Source organism: Chelon labrosus, assembly GCF_963514085.1.
Source record: "Chelon labrosus genome assembly, chromosome: 9".
Taxonomy (NCBI): domain Eukaryota; kingdom Metazoa; phylum Chordata; class Actinopteri; order Mugiliformes; family Mugilidae; genus Chelon; species Chelon labrosus.
In genome coordinates this window covers 15,393,427-15,411,852 of record NC_140359.1, presented here as the reverse complement: position 1 = coordinate 15,411,852, position 18,426 = coordinate 15,393,427, and the positions used below count along the sequence as shown (strand labels likewise).

General features: G+C 44.1%; 1 protein-coding gene across 1 annotated transcript in view; it reads right to left on the bottom strand.

The window, feature by feature from the left end:
- Window positions 1–3,186: 3,186 nt before the first annotated feature.
- fam222aa (family with sequence similarity 222 member Aa) overlaps window positions 3,187–18,426 on the bottom strand; it is a 45,386-nt gene continuing 30,146 nt past the window's right edge. The window contains exon 3 of the mRNA XM_084551444.1: window positions 3,187–6,990. Coding sequence (XP_084407570.1) covers window positions 5,525–6,990 — 1,466 coding nt within the window. The 3' untranslated portion in view covers window positions 3,187–5,524. The remainder of the gene's footprint in view (window positions 6,991–18,426) is intronic.

Below are 18,426 nucleotides of genomic sequence, written 5' to 3'. Positions count from 1 at the left end.
AAGGGAGAGGTCAAATGAAAACCAACCATCTACATTAAAATAAAGAAATTTCAGTCCTGAGATTGACAAAAAGCAGGGAACAGACAAAATATCTACTGTGATCGTCGGGATGGAGGAGGGACAGTGGCAGTTTCAGCAAATTGAAGATGATGGTATTGGGGAGATTAGGAGGAGATTGCAGAACTGGAGAGGGTAAGCAATCACTGGGATGCTTGGCTGTAGGCACATTCAAAAGTTGAAAACCCCACGACTAAAGGATTTTACAGCTTTTTTTTTTTCAAATATTCAGACTTCTTGTTTCGAAATCTAAGACTCATATATTATTATCCCCCCCCTCCCAAAAAAAAGCACGGTATTTTTTTTTTTTTTTTTAACATTTTTCTTTTTTCATCCTGAGGAGACAAAATCATTTTTAAACATAAATACAACACTGCAGGGAGAACAATAAGAGAGATGCTTTATAGATTTCCCATTTCCATATATATTATTTTCTCAAGGTTACGGCACCCTCAGACTTTGGCAGCGTTGGTGCATTTGAGATCATTCGGGGGGGGAAAAAACAGCCCTGTTTGTCCACAGGAACATTCAGAGAGCCTCACAAACAGTAAAAAAATGAATCAGGAAGAAAAAAAAAAAGCAAAATCCCCAGACTTTTGAGTTTAGATTGGATACGGCAATATACCCATCGCATAAACTAGATGAATATTTGGAGGCCATAAGCTTTTTCAGCTGAACATACATAGTTGTGACGCTGAAGAAATAAAGCGCTGTAAGCTCCTGGAATTACGCCCTGCTGCACTGCCTTTTAGAAAAAAGAGGGCTCTGGGGCTGTGCCTTTGGGAAATGATCCTGATTTCTTTTGTCATCTGTGCTGATTTTTTATATTGTAAAAACAAAATTCAAATGATGCCGCGGCCATCCAGTTTCATCCTACAGCACTAAAGGGACGCTGATGTGCTGTAACTGTGCGCGGCATCTTTAATAATATTGTGCAATTCAGCTATAAGGCTGGGTTAACTATACAAGCCTCGTCAGGACCGTCTGAATTATTGATTAAAGTATATTCTTGCTATGTAGTAGCCTAATGGAGAGGACTGGCCGGGTGAATTTGTCTTCTTTTAGATGATTCGGAGGGATGCCTGGAAGAACTCTGTGATGAGAGCCTCAAGGGCCCAAGGGCAGCCAGGGGACATGACTGAGACTGACCAAAGCGTTGCGGAGGGGACATTCCCCCCCCCCCCCCCCCCCCGTCATCTGTAGGCTGGAGAAGCAGCGCCAAGACTCTACAGAGTGAACAGCTGCCTTTATTTTTTCTATCCCTCCCTCCCCTCTGTTCTGAGAGTGAAAGAGCTGACCCTGCTTTGAACGGCTCGTCTGCTCTCCTTCCGTCTCAGCAGTATTTAAGGTGCATAATATGCGACTAGACCTTTAGACCTGGGTAAAGGTCTTCATGGACTTATTGGGATTTACTAAGGGATTTTTACAACCAGCATAAGTCAATTCCCCTCCACTTTGCCCCCGGGCCATTCTCCTGAGTGTCTCATTGCCCTTGAAAACGTGTTAACAGTCAATAGAAGTCTGTAGACACAGAGATAAGTTATAGATCTAAATGTCTCCATTCTGAGGGCGGTGTTGATGTCATTTATCATTTCATGGGGAAAACACCTCAAAATATCTTTCCCCCAAAAAGTTCATAACAAGTTAGTAAATTTAAGCATAATAAGTCTTTCAGTCAGAGAGGTGATGAGTGTGGGACTGCAGAGCCAAAGAGGGTGAATGCAGCACCAGGAACATGGCAATTATCCTGATTACTGATGCTTCGAGGCTTCTCTGACCCCAAATCCCTTCCTGTATCTTTCTTTCTCTTTTTTTTTTTTCTGAGATCTGTCACATTGCACAGGGCCCCTCAGCCAGGCAGGGAGCAACCATGTATAATCCAACAGAAAACAAATCCCCTCGATCAAACACAGCCCAGCTTTTAAAGCAGGCCTCTGAGCCCAGGCGCCATGGTGCGCTGCGGAGGCCCTCTGAGACACTGTGGAGGCTGTGATTTAGCGTACCAAACCCCCCCACACACCACACCACACACCCCTCCTCTCCCAAACCCCGCTGTCCTCCCCTTCAACGCCAACCAGCCAGTCCTAACCTTCGGTTTGTTTAAGCACTGCTGAACCCTGTTGGCCCTGGACAGGGGGAGGGTGGGCTTAGATAATGACATGCCATATGCCACTCTGCCTCTGCAGCTGAGTGAGCCGTGGCTGGATCAGCTCAGGCACAAATCTATTTGAAATTTAATTCTATTATCCTAATATGGGCTAAGCGTCCATTGTCCAAATCAAGAATAGTGGAATGGACCAGAGTTACGGGGCTAAGATGCATCCCATCAATAGGAGCTCATTAATGTGTGTAAAGAACCAGGGGGACAGACAGTTTGGAGCCTGCACACTTGAAAAAGACGCTCATCCACCTTATATTGAATAAAACCTGATTTGAAATGAACATTTCTGCTAAATAATAAATAATTTTATTTGTGTGGCCTTTTTTTTTGTTGTATTATTCAGCTGAACTTGGCACCAAGCAGCCAGAATAATCCCAGTACCTCACAGGAAATCCCTTGCTATTTGAAAAGGGTTTGATTTCAGCCTTTTTGACTGAATGAATGCTCTCCACTGGCAGTGTCCAGTAGCCAGACGTCACCCAATATTCCCATTAGCAGAGAGGCCTGGTGCCTCAGACCTCCACTGGTGGGAAAGGCCAGACACCAGAAACTCTACTGCCTCAAGTGTCTCCTCTTCACTTCAACATCATGTGACAGGGTTTAATGCTTGGATGCAGAAGCCAAACGGAAGGGATTTAGGGACGGGATGTATCTGTAAATCTGTCAAAATATTTCTACAAGACAGAAAATATGCTGGAATCAGACTGTGGCTGGGGCATTAAGCTGTTGAAACAACATGAAAAATTTTCACTGGAATGTTAAGGAGGCTTACTGTGCAAATTTAAGCCAAGGGGCTTGGTGAAAATTTTCTGTCAGCCTTCAAAGACAGTGGCGTGTCTACAAACAAAATTAGCTCAAAATGTAAGGCTCATAGTTTAGAAAAAGCAAATGTTATCTTAAGGGAATAGGGTCTATTAGTGGAGTGCAAATGATCCAAGAAACCCAAAAAGAAAAATCCTTTTGAATAATACAATTTCATGGGTATAAAATTTCCTTTTCCAACTATCGTATATCTTTGGATGGCCAAAGCGTAAACATCTAAAAGCTGAACAATTGAATGCACTCCATTCTCTCACTTGTAGAAGTTTTAGCGCTACGGTATATCACACTCCTCTCTGGATCTCACAGAGCGGCTGAAACAAGGACCCAACTTCCCACTGACTCCTAGAGGACATAGTAGATTAAAAAATAATCACAGACTTCAAAGCCAAGATGTGGCTTCCGAATATATTCTTAAAGAAATTTATTTTACACCTCAAAACAAAAATGGATAAGGATTAGGGATGTGGTACATTGGGAATGTATTGACAACTGTAGTTTACATTTATTTTTTTGGTGTAAGCTCAGAGAAAAAAATGTTAATACAGTCATAATAATTGCACTTCATAAATCTAGACTGATGCCAGTATTTCCCCACAACAAAGCTTGTGTTCTCTCTCTTTCTCTCCAGTTAATAAATTCAATTTTCCATTGAAATTTGACTGACAAAAGAAATGCTAATTTAAGACCAGAGGACTGCTGCACTGATCCAATTTTTCTCTTTCACTTGAGTCCCACAAGGCAATAAAACATCGCAGTAATTTAAGTGCAGTACATTCAAGGGAATCTCACAGTCATAATAAATATTTCACTGCTCTGAATCATCAAGTTAAGACTGGTCCGTGCTAAATGCATCCCAACCAGGGGCTGAAATGGACAAGGAAAAGCAGTGAGCTTCGTCTCATTTCATCTGACGCCAGAGGACAGGGTTATGATTGTTTTCATTATGTTTTTTTTTTTTGTTTGCAGGATTAGGAATGAATATTACCCCGAAAAACACGACCTCCATTTGTTTCCACCAATTCCCGTCATTATGATAACACCTGAAAGATGAAGAGGCTGTAGTGCTGTAGCTACAGTTATAAAGGAGTCACGTGAGAACTTGATCTATGCTCCAGCTCCACAGAAAATCTAAAGCCTCCAATAAACTGGGGCAACATTTGCAACCGATCTCCGGTACATTACTCAGATATAATGTTTATGGGACTGGTGAATCAGTCTTGGTGGTAGAAATCTTGTAATAACACAATTAAAAGTCTGAGGATTTTGAAGAACACAAACTAAAATGCACACACGCGCATGCACTCGGCCACATACACGCATTAACATACATGTAAGGTTATGTAGATAACCTCCCAATCACATTCTTCATTGTAACATTTCGTTTTCTTGTAATTTTTTTTTTATTTTTTTTTATTTTTTGCAACATTTTCTTTTTAAATAAGTATTTCAAGATTTATTGTAGATTCCAGTGTTGGTTAGGAACAAAGAGCTCTCCGACCAGGTTCTTACAGAACCAAAGCAGCAGCTACGCCTCACACCAGGACATAACAGACTGCACATCAGCTCGAGGAGGAATTATTAAATCATAAAAACAAAAGTGGAAAATAATAAAATGGAAAAAAAAAAAAAAAACGGAAAAAAAACAACATCTGAGACACTTTTCCCCATAGCAGCCAATACATATAATATACCTACAAATATATCAAACAACAAAAAATAGGTTCAAGTTTTTCAAGTTTCTTAAATATATCATATCCAAACTACCCAATTCCAAACTTCAAAGTTAACAAAATTCAAGCAGTGCAATTTATGTATCAATTATAACAGCAATAATAGCTAATATTGTACTATCCTTTTAATTCAACCTTATTATCCTTGTACATATCACCCAAGCTCAAAATCATACTATTCTCATTTGTCAGTACATTTTGTATGTGTACGTGTTTATGTGTCCTGTTACAGAGTTTTGGATTTTCTGAGCAGCCCTAAACTTTGGCCCTTTAGGACCATTTTCAGTGACAACCTACGCAGTAGCTTCATCCTTTGTATTTGGGAGGAGAGAGGGGGGGATACAAGTGGCGTATGCACTTCATGTCAAGCTATGATTCTCATAAAAACAGGTTCAGGCAAGAAAAACGACAAAGAAAAATAAGAATAAATTTAAGAATAAAAAAAAAAGAAATCAATCAATCCAAAATCCTATTGGCAAACCACACAATGGAACATCAGGAGAATCTTGAAATCCCTTTTCTTTCCCACTGGCAATCACTACTGCCTTTTGTATCTGGGATTCCCACAGCCTGCCTCGGAACCACCAAACGTAGGGTCACGCAGCACAACAACTGCTCTTCTCTAAGCTCCCACACTAGTTAAAGCAGTGGCACTTGCAACAACTCTGCAACCCCAAAAACATCTCTGTTCTACAACTTTGATTTTCTTCACAAATTCACAACTCTTGATTCTTTCCCTCCTCTTCCTCCTCCTCTATCTGTAAACAGGGAGGCGGATGTGTGCATGCTGGTGGTCCAACAGACGCGGCACAGACACAGTCTCGTAGCCTTTGCCAAGCATCTGCTCCTTGATGCAGGGTGGGTGGATGTCGTTGATCAGGTACTCCAGGGACTGCAAGCTGCTGCTCAGCACTGATGTATTGCACATGCTCTTGCTGGGCAGGCTGCAGCACAAACCTCCCCCGCTGTCTATAGCAGGGTGGTGATGATGGTGGTGGTAGTGATGATGGTGGTGGGGGTAGCCCATCTCTCTGTGCCCCGTGGCTGGGCCTCCTGTGGAGGTGCCCAAAAGCTCCTGGGGGTTGTAGCAGTCACTGTCAGGTGTCACCAGCACACTGTTCCATGGCGGTGCAAAGTATTGACCCACTGAGAAATTTCCATGCATACCCACACAGTTCAAAGGTGAAGAGCTGACTTTGTCCATCCCGCCGCCTCCGCTGGCACTCGCTGTCAGGTGGTACGGTCTAGAAGAAGAGGAGGACATTTGGGCCGCCATAATCCCCCCCCCCGGAACACAAGTTTCGGGGGACTTGCTGATGGCGCCCCCTCCACCGCTGCCCCCGCTGTACATGCGGAGCACAGCCTGTTGCTGCTGCTGATGGTGCTGTTGTTGCTGTTGCTGTTTCTGCCAAAGGATATAGTCCATGCCATCTGCGTAAACACCAGTCTTCATAGCGTCTGCAGTCTGAGCCGGCAGCCCGGGCCCCGTGTACACCATGTTCGCCTGGGGACCCATTCCTACCACGTAGCCTCCACCTGAGGAGCTAGAAGAGACCCCCATGACTGCTGTGCCCTGCTTGGAGGGGCTGGAATTCGAGGGCGCTGTGGCAGCCCCTTGACACACCTGCTGCAGAGCCTGGGCCTGGCAGTGCTGGTTGATCTGATAGATGATGCTCTGGATGGAAGGGAGGTTGGACTGTGCGGGCAGGGCCAGGCCTCGGCCCCCTGTTACAGGAATCACTGAGCCAGCTACAGTGACATTTGGAGGAACTGACAGTCCAGGGCCGTCTGGAGGCTTTGAGGGCCCAGTGTGGTATACCATTTGTCCGTGGCCACTGGCTAAAGTGCTACTGCTAGGAGGTGGGTATGGGGCAACAGCTATGTGGGCTGGAGAGAGCTTAGTCCGTCTGCCTTCTGAGTTCTTGAGAACGCCTTTTGAGGGGATGAAGGTGGATGCTGATAATGACGATGATGAGGAGGCCTTGACAATGGCAAGAAGGCCATGGTAGCCCCCTGTGTGGATATGTGGGTAGGGACTGTAGCGTTGCCCTGTGGTATCATATCCGTTCACAGTCCTGTTAAGGTGCTTGTGCTGGGGAACCCTGATGTTTGTGGGGAAGATCTTGATGGACAGTGGGTTATTGGCTGTCTTCTGAGCGTAGGCATCAAGCTCTGCCGCTGTGGGGTAGCGTGTGGTATGTGTGGGCACCACCAGTTCACCTGCAAAAACAAACAAGAGAGGAAAAAATATGAGTGAAATGAACAAATGAGATCTGAAAAACATAGATGGCTGCATGTAGCAGAACAGAACAGCAGACGTGGGGTTTAATTTCCAGACATATCAAAGTAGATGACAGGAATGGCAGCTTCACAAAGCCAGATCAATCAATCCTTTGCAAGAACCACTATTCTTCTGCAATAGTAGAATCTGGCAGCTGTACTGTGACAACGTCGAAAGCAGGCTGAAAGATGCCAGCGTTACACAAGAGCAGGTGAATAACACAAGAAGAAAACCGCAGACATACAACCCAAACAGAGTCAGAAAATTATAAATGAGGCCTGGCATTCATTTATGTTCCATCACTCCCCTCCTCCATTTGAGCTTTCTTTCCATCTCATTTTCACACTCTCCTGTGGAAGTTCATCCCTAGACAAATGGATCTTTTTAAAAACTCATTCTGTCAAAGCCTGGTACCTTAGGCGCTGTTAAATCAGTGCATTGTGAAATTAATTCGGACTCTCTTTAGCATTGAATTGGGTTAGCCTTGGATAGCAGGCAAGGAGGGATGAAGGGGAGGGGATAAAAGCTAGTTTAATTGCAGTGGCACATTTGAGATTTATAAGTGGTATCACTTACTGGGTCTTACCCTTGGCCACAGAATTTCCACATTTATTCAGTCCAGGAGTACGTGGAGAGGCACTCGCAAAAACCAATTAAATATCCATGGAGAATTACTAGCCTGGTTAAGGTGAACTACGTATATCAGAATGAAGTCAAGAATGCTCAAGTGCTGTTATTTGCAAACTTATTCCAAGGATATAACTTTGCTTTGCAATGAAAGTGTGCTGAAAAGCATTTCAAAAAGACGGAAGCACATAGAAATAAAATAAAATAAACCCCGACCGTACGAGACATACCGGTGGTTTGCCCTTGTGCGTCTATGAAATATTTTAATGACGAGCACTGAATAGCAAAACGCTGGCCTTTGCGTGCGTTTAATGTAGATTGTTATAATAATACAGTTATACATAACACCACATGATGGAACAGACAAAATGCAGGAACCTATACACGCTACCATCACACTTTAAATGTACTGTACATGTAAATGCTCAGCGCTGTTTGTAACATGAAACCACTCCAATTCCAAATTCAATTCACCAGTGGAGGTGGTGAGAGAGACTGGCAATGGCCCTCGCTCAATGAACCAAGGCTTGGCCATTGTGAACTGAGGTGGCAAACAGGAAAAATGCAATTTCTAAGAACCTCGCCATGTGTCATTGTTTGGGGGTTGGGCATGGAGGTGAGGGGCCGCGGTGAGATTGGATTTAAACGACATTATTCAGGCAATTTCATGGCTACTTAGCTCAGTGCAACAAAAAGGGTGGGGGGCTGGGAAAAGAACTCAATTTACAAGCAATATATCAGCTGCCACAAATGACTTGCAACCCCTTCAAAAATGACATTTTTATGCAAAAGCTAACAAAACGCACAAAAATTAACTGCCATAACTGTGCCGTCAGCAAATGTCCCGGTGACCTAAGGAGTCTGCAGGGTGCTGCCTGTGACTAGGACTCACTCCATTTCCTTTCCGATTGCAAAATCATTTTAAAGAGACTCCACAGCCAAGTAGTCACAATTCTCATTTCTTTGCTCCCATTACAGATAGCATGCAGAGTTCATTTCAACAACCCTATGGGTCTCCAACTGTGAAAATGATTAAATCTACAAGATCCATATCATAAAAGAAATAAATTGGGAATTTAACAGTAGAGGGGGAGAGCCTGTGTATATCCCAAGACAAATTCAGTGCCAGAGCTATTGCAGTCAGGTTTATTCATCTGAGAGACAAAACACTTCAGAAACTCTATACTTAAAATTTGAATTCAAATTGGTAAAAAAAAAAAAACACACTGGCATGAATGATTTAGTTTTAATCAGTTAGGATGGTATCTTAATAGGGAAGTCTGAGTGTGCCAGGCCAGCCTATCTAGAGATCTAACCAACCTTACTGAGGCAAAGCCCTGCTTCCCTGGTGACAGCAGTGCCATTTGCTTTGATGTTCTGACTTGCAGTAGAAAACTGACAGAAGACTTATTTCATTTGCTCAGAAGAGAAAAACATGCTCATTTCAAAGCATATTGCTGGTCCACATGCAAATGGAATGGCAGCATTTTTTCTGATCTTCTTTACATGAGGGCAGAAAAACATCTTTGATCATCACATGGTCTAAATGAGGAGAGATACTTGGCTTTCAGGCATATCAAGGGCCTGTGCCCTGCCGCCCCTACAAGCCCCCAGCTGCAATATGCCCATCATTCCACCTAATTACTGCCACATGAGGAAAAAAAAACTATAAAAACAGCCAGGAAATTCATTAAAGGGTGGCTAATTCTATTCCTTCTCAGTGACTGGGCCCATATTTTCCATGCCTGAGCCTGCATTTCTTCTGAGAGAGGGGAGAAAGCACTCTCCCTTCGTCTTTTCCCAGCTTGGCCCTTGTTTGTCAATAGGCAGAGCCTTTGGCACACCAACCTGGCATCAAAGGGTTTCACACTTCACAGGCCACAGGGATTAGAGGCCTTTCAGGCCTACAAAACCCATCTCAGCCCCACAAAGGCTTCCGGTTATTAGAACCCACAGGCATAAAGGAAGAAGAAGAGGAGGAGGAGGCAAATGAGCATCTGGATGCTTCTGATTCCGGCTTCCTCTTTAAAAAGTTCCATGGTATAAATTTTATAGCAAAGTTGATTACAGTAAGTATGGCCACAAACCAGAGCATATTTCACTCTCATACACACGCCGATATACACACTGTGTGTTTGATGAGCAGGGTCTCCACATCTTTCTCCTCCAGAGCGGTAAGTCTATAAGTGAGGACATGGAGGTTAAAGGAGAGAGTCTCTTTTTAGGCTGGCGCTTTGTGACTTATTGGTTTAGGCTGCAGTAGATCACAGCTATGAACAGCAGCATACAGATGGTGCTGGCTGATAAACACCCTCCGAGGGAGCCTGCACTGCCTTTGTGTGAGCCCTCATCTCCTCATAAGGTAGGGGGGTTTCCTGCACCTGTGCATGCACTTTAGCATGGTTGTGCATGCAAGCATAATGCAGGAAAACATCATCATATCATCATTATATATAAAAAGGATGTGTGTGTATATATATATATATATATATATATATAAAGGAAGTATATATACTGTATATACACACACACACAGACACACGCACACGCACTCCTTCTCACACACAAACATGCATCTGCAGTTGTGAGTCTCATTTGCTCATTTGCCATCAGTAGAGCATGTTGTTATCCTCTGCTCAGCGCTCTCATGAAATGTAGGGCAGGGACAACAACAGGTGCCTGTGCGGGCGACAGCCTGCAATGCCTCCTGGGCTAAATGCTTCACACTCGCTTCATTTCAACATGCGACAGCCTTGTAAGGATTAATTATTTCCCCTGGGGATGGAAGAATATGCTTTTTCCCTTCCTGAGAGCAGGAGGCTATGTGCATTCACAAGCACATGAAACAGCTTATGGTAAATGAACAGGGAAACCTGCAGCTAGCACTGCTTTTACAATAACTAAGAAGAAAAAAAAACTTTCAGATGAAAGGAATGTAAACAAACCAAGCATATGATTGAACTGCATTGGAGATTAGATAAAAGCTCAGGCAAACACATGCATTAGTTCTGAGAGATCACGCGCCAGGGAGCGGAGATGGCAGGGAGGCAATTAATGGGCTGACCTTCGTCCTTAATCACCCAGTGCCTGGCACACAATGCCCATGTGTCAGAGCAGCACATCTCTAAATGCCACCCCTCATTAGCACGATGCACGCGGTGAGAGAGGCTATCTGTGCAATGTTACACTCTCCAGCGGTCAGACAGAGATAGCAAGGCAGGGATTGGATAACATGGCAGCACAGAGCCGGCCTGAGCTGCAATAGGCCACGATATGATCTAGAAATCCCATTTCACTTGGAGGATGGGCACTCTCTATTCTCTCCATTTTTGATTGGCATGAAACTCCCCAAGCACAACGTCCTTGGTGTACCCGGTGCTGTCACTGTGATTGCGTGCGTGCTTGTGTGTACGAATGCATGTGTGTGTATCTGTGTGCATTTGGTGAAGGGGGTACCCAATTCTGAACACTCAATTAACACTCCTTTAATTAGCAAGCAGTACATTTTGAATTCTGATGAACTAATTTTCTTGGTGTGAGGGTGGAAAGGCGGTGGAGGAGTGGGGGGGCCTGGTAAAGATGAGGTCCACTGGGTACAAAACAGCAATAAAGAGGGAACTGGTTAGATTAGACTGTAAAAAATCCATTAAATTCTGTGCACTTCTTCCAAGTGAGAGGTCAAATTGTGTTGATCACAAGAAGCAAAGGCAGACAGAGAGAGTATGAGAGCGGGGAGTTAGGTGAGGTGGAAAGGGGGGAGGAAGCAGGGGAGTGGAGAAAAAAGGGAAAGGAGATAGGGAGTCAGAGGCTGTGCGAGAGTGCAGCACCAAATCCAGAGGACCATGAGAATGCTTTGCATTTTAATTAGAGGTTTAAATGAATAAGCAGAGGAAACAGTCTTAGAGAACTGCCTGAAATGCCCTTGCTCCCATTTATTAGTGTTCCAAGTGTTCTAAAATCATGAGCAGGTCGGAGAAGTTTCTTCTTATTAGTGGAGAAAATGCTCCAACACATCAAAAAGCTCTCAGCATTTTTCTCACTCACTCCTGCAAGCCTGTATCCCTACTTACCGCACGCTTTGATCCTCTCTGACCATGTACATTGGTGAGCAGGGGAGAAGAGTGCTTGTTTAGATGAAGGGAGAGGACCGTTTGGCTGAACTGCAATTAAGTTTTCACAGAACAGCGAGTGTGTAATACACATTAACTTTGGCAAAAACAAACAGAGCAGTCTGTGATGAGGTTAGGGCAAACAACAGGCACAGAGATTACCACAAGGATAAAAGAAAACAAGGGGTCAATTTCCGTTCAGCAACACTACACAACGCTCACTGGGAGACATTTTCCCTTAGAAAGACAGACCCTATTAAATGGGTACGAGTCCTCGCTGCTCTCGTGTCCTTTCGACCACCATGGAACCATGTCTCCTTTTTATTCCACAACATTTGACTTTTTTGTTTTTGAAAATGCAACAAAAATCCTTGTGCGTTCTTCAGTTATGTGCTACGCGTTTTAGACCACTGGGCAAGCACAGAGCGCCTCTTTCCGCACTCTTGTAGCGCATCTCACAGCTAATGGACAGTTTGCCCTTAACCTCACCGCAATAAATTTATTCAAATTAATAATTCATGGCTAAAGCAGTTTTCAGATACTTCACATCTGAATCCTTCAGCTTGGAAAAAGTTTGACCTACCACGAAAGGGAAGACTGAACAGCATTGTTCCTTGAAGGAACCCTCGACCTGTGGCTATTGTTTCGCTCTGAGCAGATAGGATCAGGGTCTATGACATCCTCTCCCCACCTCCATTAGCCTGCTGCAAAAGGATGGGCATGCAGAGGGAAGCCAGAGGCAGCTTCACATCCTGAACAATACCTGCCTTGTGCTAATGGAGGTGTCATCTGGCACAGGGCTGATTAGTCAGCGATTACAGCCAGGCCTCAATTGCCGTGACAACTGCTGCAAACACAATGGGCCCTGATAGAGCCAGCTGTTTGGTCCTCTGCAATTAACCCTGCATCCCACTCGTCTCTGGCAGTGCGCTGCCTCTAATTGACTATCGGGCACACAAAGCAGGGGCTGTCGGCCAGACCCCCTGGACATAGCCCCCCACCCCTCTGCCGAGGTAGAGATGATAATAATAGAGGCGTCCTGTGGACTCAGCCGCCAGTCAATCAAAGCCTCAGTGCCCCACAGGAGCTTCCTGAGGAGAGACAGAGCAGAGGAAGCACATGTATGAGCCAGTGATCAACAGGGTAGAGCAGCCTCGCAGGGGGCAGACATGTTGAATATGCCCTCAGCCAAAGTACTAATCAATTCAAGTACACGTGAGGGGAAAGGAAACCCTGCTGCTTGCTTGATATCAGAAAAAGCCATTTTTAGGAACACTCATCTCCCTCTGTTCATCTCAAGGTTGATTTTCTGTGCAACAACAACGAGAGAAAATAATCAAGGCAATTATTTGTCAGGCCTCCGCTATCTATAATTGCAAAGATAAAAATCAAACTGCAATGATTTCTCAGAGGATAGAGCCGCCTGAATTCAGCGTCTGCTTGTGTCATCGTAATCATCAAACAAATGCATATTGTAAGACGGTGGCAACAAAAATGTGTTCTCCACTCAGCTGTCTGTCTCCTCCACTATCTTCGTGACTTATTGATTGCAGTTTTTAAGATAACTTTGTTTAATTAAAAAAAAAAAAAAAAAACTTGCAACATAACAAACGTGAAACGAAGACTGTGAAAGTTATTTTTCACAATTACTGCTACTTTTGAATCAAACATCACTGAGAGGAAATTACACATATAATTAAATGAACCACCATCTCAATAAGAGCAGTAGTTGGACAACATTTTTCAGCGGGGCATGCCACGCTGCATCACATATCGGGCTTTTTTAACCTGCCAACATGTTTCCCAAACGGCAAAGAGGATAACGAGAACGTTACAGCAATCTGCACACTGATCCTTCGCAGGCACACAGAAATGGCACAATGTCAAAAATGGATTTAATCATTAAAATAGATTTCGGAAAAAAAAAAGAAAAAAAAAAACTCCCAAATCTAATCTTCATTTCATTAAAGCCAATCTCATCCAAGATTTAATCTATCTATTTTCTGCACAAGCAGATGGAAGAAATACCAAACTGCGAACCTAATTTGGGCTTCTTCCTCTTAGAGACTGCGGCATGAGGTCATTTAGTTAGCCCGCTGTGAAGCAGTACACGTGCGCGGTTAATACAGTACACTGAGCCGGAGATAAGGTCCATAGGTACAGATAACACCAGGACGGAAAAACACCAGTTTGTCTGTTATAATATAATTCTTCTACAATTCCTCATAGGTGTATAATGTGATGGAGGACAATGCGCCCAATCAAAACTGCTAATTGGGTTTCTATTCTAAAGGTTTCTACCCAAGAAATGTGAAATATTATGGCATCAGGACACTGTCATGTTTACATTTTCTCGTTAGAATTTATCTCCAAAGCCAGATGTTACTGAATCAGCTATGAAAATTAATTAGCTGGTTTGATGTGGCAGCCTCGTGCTCCTTCCAGACAGACCTGGCTTTTATGGGCTGTAGGGGAAATTACTGAGAACTGATTGATCCTGAAGGACTCCTCTGTACACATGGCCTGGCAGACAGACACACGGCTAATTCAAACATGTTCCCCTCCCAGTGAACCTGACATTCTTTCTCTTTAATAACTCTAACACCTCATTTTGAAAACACACAAATGTAGGATGCTGCGCTGCATACCCACTGTTATAAAAATCAGGGGAAAAAAAACATGACATAAAATCAGATATATTGAAAAAGACAAATCTCAGTCTGACCTCTAAAATCCACCAGTCAGAGAGCGTTTGTCTCTTAAAGCACTGAAATTACAAATGGTTGAATCCCTTTCCACATGCCTCTGGATCTTTAGTCTTCTTTTAATAATCTTTACCTCCCCTCTGTATGTCTTTGTGCTCCTCTCTTGCTTCAACCCCCCCCCCCCCCCCCCCCCCCCCCCCGTCTCATCATTCCCCTTTCCATCTCTACATCCCCCTCTCTGTCTCTTCTGTCTCCCTCTCTGAGTAAGTGAGTTTCATCTGGGGTGCTTGCCGGGCGAAATCACCTCAGGGCGAACACTTTATTATCTGTAGTCAAAGCGTCACCACAAATACCATTCTACACACACAAGTGTCACTTTCCATTTGTCTGCACTCTGGCTGCATTAGCAGAGCCTAGCCAGCCCAGAGCCTCATCTCAAACGCACCCAGCAGAAGAAAACTAACAGCGTGGGAAAGCACTCGTCCTGCATTCCTGCCCCATTAACACCACTGGCAGCACCAGAGCAAACCTTCCACCTCTTAAGGGAATTAAAACATTATAAGCATTACCTATGAGGACATATCTTGACGTCAAGATGCCAAAAAGAGAAACACCTATATAGGCAGGCACCTGTTATATGTCATGTTATGCATGAAAGCGATCAAAACAGAAGAGATCACTGCGCCTGTTAATTACTGATGATTTAGCTGAGTGTCTGGCAAACACAACACCAGTTGGTAGTTTATGTCCTCTTTGAGCCACAAAGGAATGCAGGCCAGCAGCAGCCATGTCAGGCCTTTTTTGTAGGACACCCGCGGTCCAAACAAACACATAAACTGGGGCAACATGTTTACCTCACGCTATACACTGCACTACATAAACAAAAAGGCCCAACAAAAGGAACAAGCTCCACATTTGTTCCCATGACAAAAAAGGCATTTCAATAGAAAAATATCAACCCTGAATATTTCACACTCCGAACAGAGCTCCTCGCAGCCGCGGCCTCATTTCAGACGCAACTTTCGCCAGGCTCTTTCCATTTGCAATAATTTATGGCCCAGGATGGGCAACCTAATGGATTATAAATGGAAAAAACAACCATCTTCATCGCAAAATTGCTGTCTGCTTAATAATCAAGTCCTGCCAAAGGGCTTAGTGGAGCACACGGTGCTGTATAGATGGGGGGGATCTAGCCCCTGGTTTGTGGGCTGTCTGTGATGAGCCAGCCCTCAGGCCTGCCTGGGCCACCCTCATTGTGCATACAGCATGGTCTAGAAAGCAGAGCTTTATCAGCAAATACCCCGAGTCAGCACAAGCAGCGGGGTGGTTATGCGTTGCGACTGGCACACCAGCCGATATTGTCATGTGCGATTAGGCCTGTGCTCATGAGCCTGTGAACTCATTCCTATGGCATCAAAGTCATCCCCACCTCCTACTCTCCTCCATTTATATCTCTGCCTCTCTGCTGCCCTCTCCTCTTTCCCTAGGTTCTTCCATTTTACATTCAGACTAGCCACTTCAAGATGCACCCTCGGTGAACCTTGTGAAAAGCTGTGCTCCGCTGAAAACAGATACAGACAGAAAATAAAACATCGGGTTAGACTGGTTCAGTTTCCACAACAAAACTCTGCAGCTTAATTAACTCCATCCAGATGCGTTATCCACAAGTGAGAGCTAGCCAGTGCAACAAAGATGCAGCCGGTGCCAGTTGTTTTGACTCGGTACATCTCTCCAGATGACAAAGTCGATAGCGAGGAACAAAGCAAGTCAAACTGTGAGGCCAGTTATGGGGAAACATCAGGAAGAGGAAACTGAGATTAAACCTTTCAATGATGAGGCAGAGAGCAGCACAGGACACGAAGCCAAGAAAAAAAAAACACAACAAGCTAAAACCCTGACCTGAAAGATTTATGTCAAGCCCTCCTTGTCCTGTCTTTAAGAGAATATGCCACACTGTGACACTATTTTCTCAAAGGGCTACAAGTACAGCCAAGAGCCAGCAGCATTCACAGCCATGCACAAACTCAAATGGACGCAGCAGCAACACAAACACACACACACCGGTTTGGAGTAAAAGACCCCAGAGGTAGAGATTGTAAAGGCACACAGAGATAAGAAAAGGAACCAGTGCAGAGAGCAAAGAGGGAGGAAAAAAAAAAAAAAGGGAGAGAGCGGGAGAGATGAGGGGAGGCTGGAGGCGCCTGGGCAGGCCTGTCAGACCGGAGGAAGTGCTGGTGCGCAGGCCTGCAGGTAAATGGAAGAAGAAAGGCGCCTGCAGGCTGCCTCAGGCAAGCCTGGGCCCTTCTGTTCTATCATTTAGGAGACAAGTCCTCCACTGATTCCCAATTAATATTTAACACTGCACAGACAACAAGGCACTCGGCTGCAGTACACATGCCAAGGAGAGGAGAGGAGAGGAGAGGAGAGGAGAGGAGAGGAGAGGAAAGGAGAGGAGAGGAGAGGAGGAGATACATAGATGGGTATATTTTCAGTAAGATTAAGCAAGACTTGGAAAGATTAAATGTCAGTGGAGATATATAACAGAATCAATGTGCTTTAGTTACAACTATTGCTCACAGCTGATCTGTTTCTTAAGCAACACGCCGTCACTTTATCCATCTACGGGACACAGGTGAAACAGAAAAGTTGTGGATTTATTGTGTGGATCTGTTTTCTGTCCCTGAAAATTGTTTTTTGGGTTTGACATCGCTCTTCTCTGTCTGACAGAGCTGACACACTCTTCATCATTTGCTTTCATATTACCATCTCAACTCCTTAGCAACAACAACAAAAAAAAAGGTAAAAACTACTTTCCAAATTAGACTGAAAGTGTCTTTGTGGAGCTTCCAGATATAGTCTGTAGATTTTCCTTTAGGGTTATGGTTGGGGTTAGTGAAATTTGATTGTTGGAAATAAGTTCAAAAGCCTTGAGGACCAGCGGAAATGGGTTGGAAGCTGTCGCCAGAAGTCAGCAAAAAAAAACAAAAAAAAAACACACACCCTTACCCAGAAGCTTTAACGTGGCAAGTAAAACTCACCATTTCTATAACCAGTACATGCAAAGACGGCCTTCATGAGAACGAGCCTCAAGAGCAAACCACAGAAACTGTAGTTAAATGTCCCACAGGAGCAATGATTTCAACATTGTGCTGTGGTCAGTTTGCACTCTCCAGCCTTCTCTGCCAAACCCTCGGCACTTTTAGAGCAGATTGAAAAACCGAAGCCAGTAAAGGTATTAAAAGTTCATCGCAGGTTTTGATCAAAACGCCGCTCCCTGCTGCTGCTGCCTCTTCAGTTTGAATATGTTCACACGTAACTTGTATGTACTTTGTGCATCTTGTAATTAGATTTGCTCTCTTAACAGAGGACCAACAACACGCTGATCAATATTTGTTCATTTTAATCTGAGAAGTTAAAATGTGTCGGGTCAATTTAAGCAAATGGAAATTACATCATTTATGGGACAAAAAAATGCAAACAGATGTAAATCAGCAAGCGCAGTAATATGTTATATCTGCTCAGCTGACACATAGGTAACAAAGACAAATTTCGATAAAAACTTTCAAATTACCTCGATGATTGGAAGGGCAGTGACCAGATAGAAAGAGAGCATTGTAGACCGAACACAGTAAAACCTTTCTTCCAGCGTTTTGGCATTTTAAGTATCATAATGAAATGACCACTCTAAAATCCTAAATATCTCGCCAGGAGCGTGCAACACGTCCTTAATGCCTCTCATGGTCAGACCGTGGGGCACAGCTCAGTGAAGACACAATCTACGTGTCATTTCCTGTGGGACAGCAAGGGACTGCAAACACTCTCTGTACCCTTGCTCACATCCTCCAACCCACCCCCACTCTCTGGCAGGCGAAGACAGAGGGTGTCAATGCCTTGCACCTGGGATGCCCAAATGCCAGCTTGGAACAAGGAACCT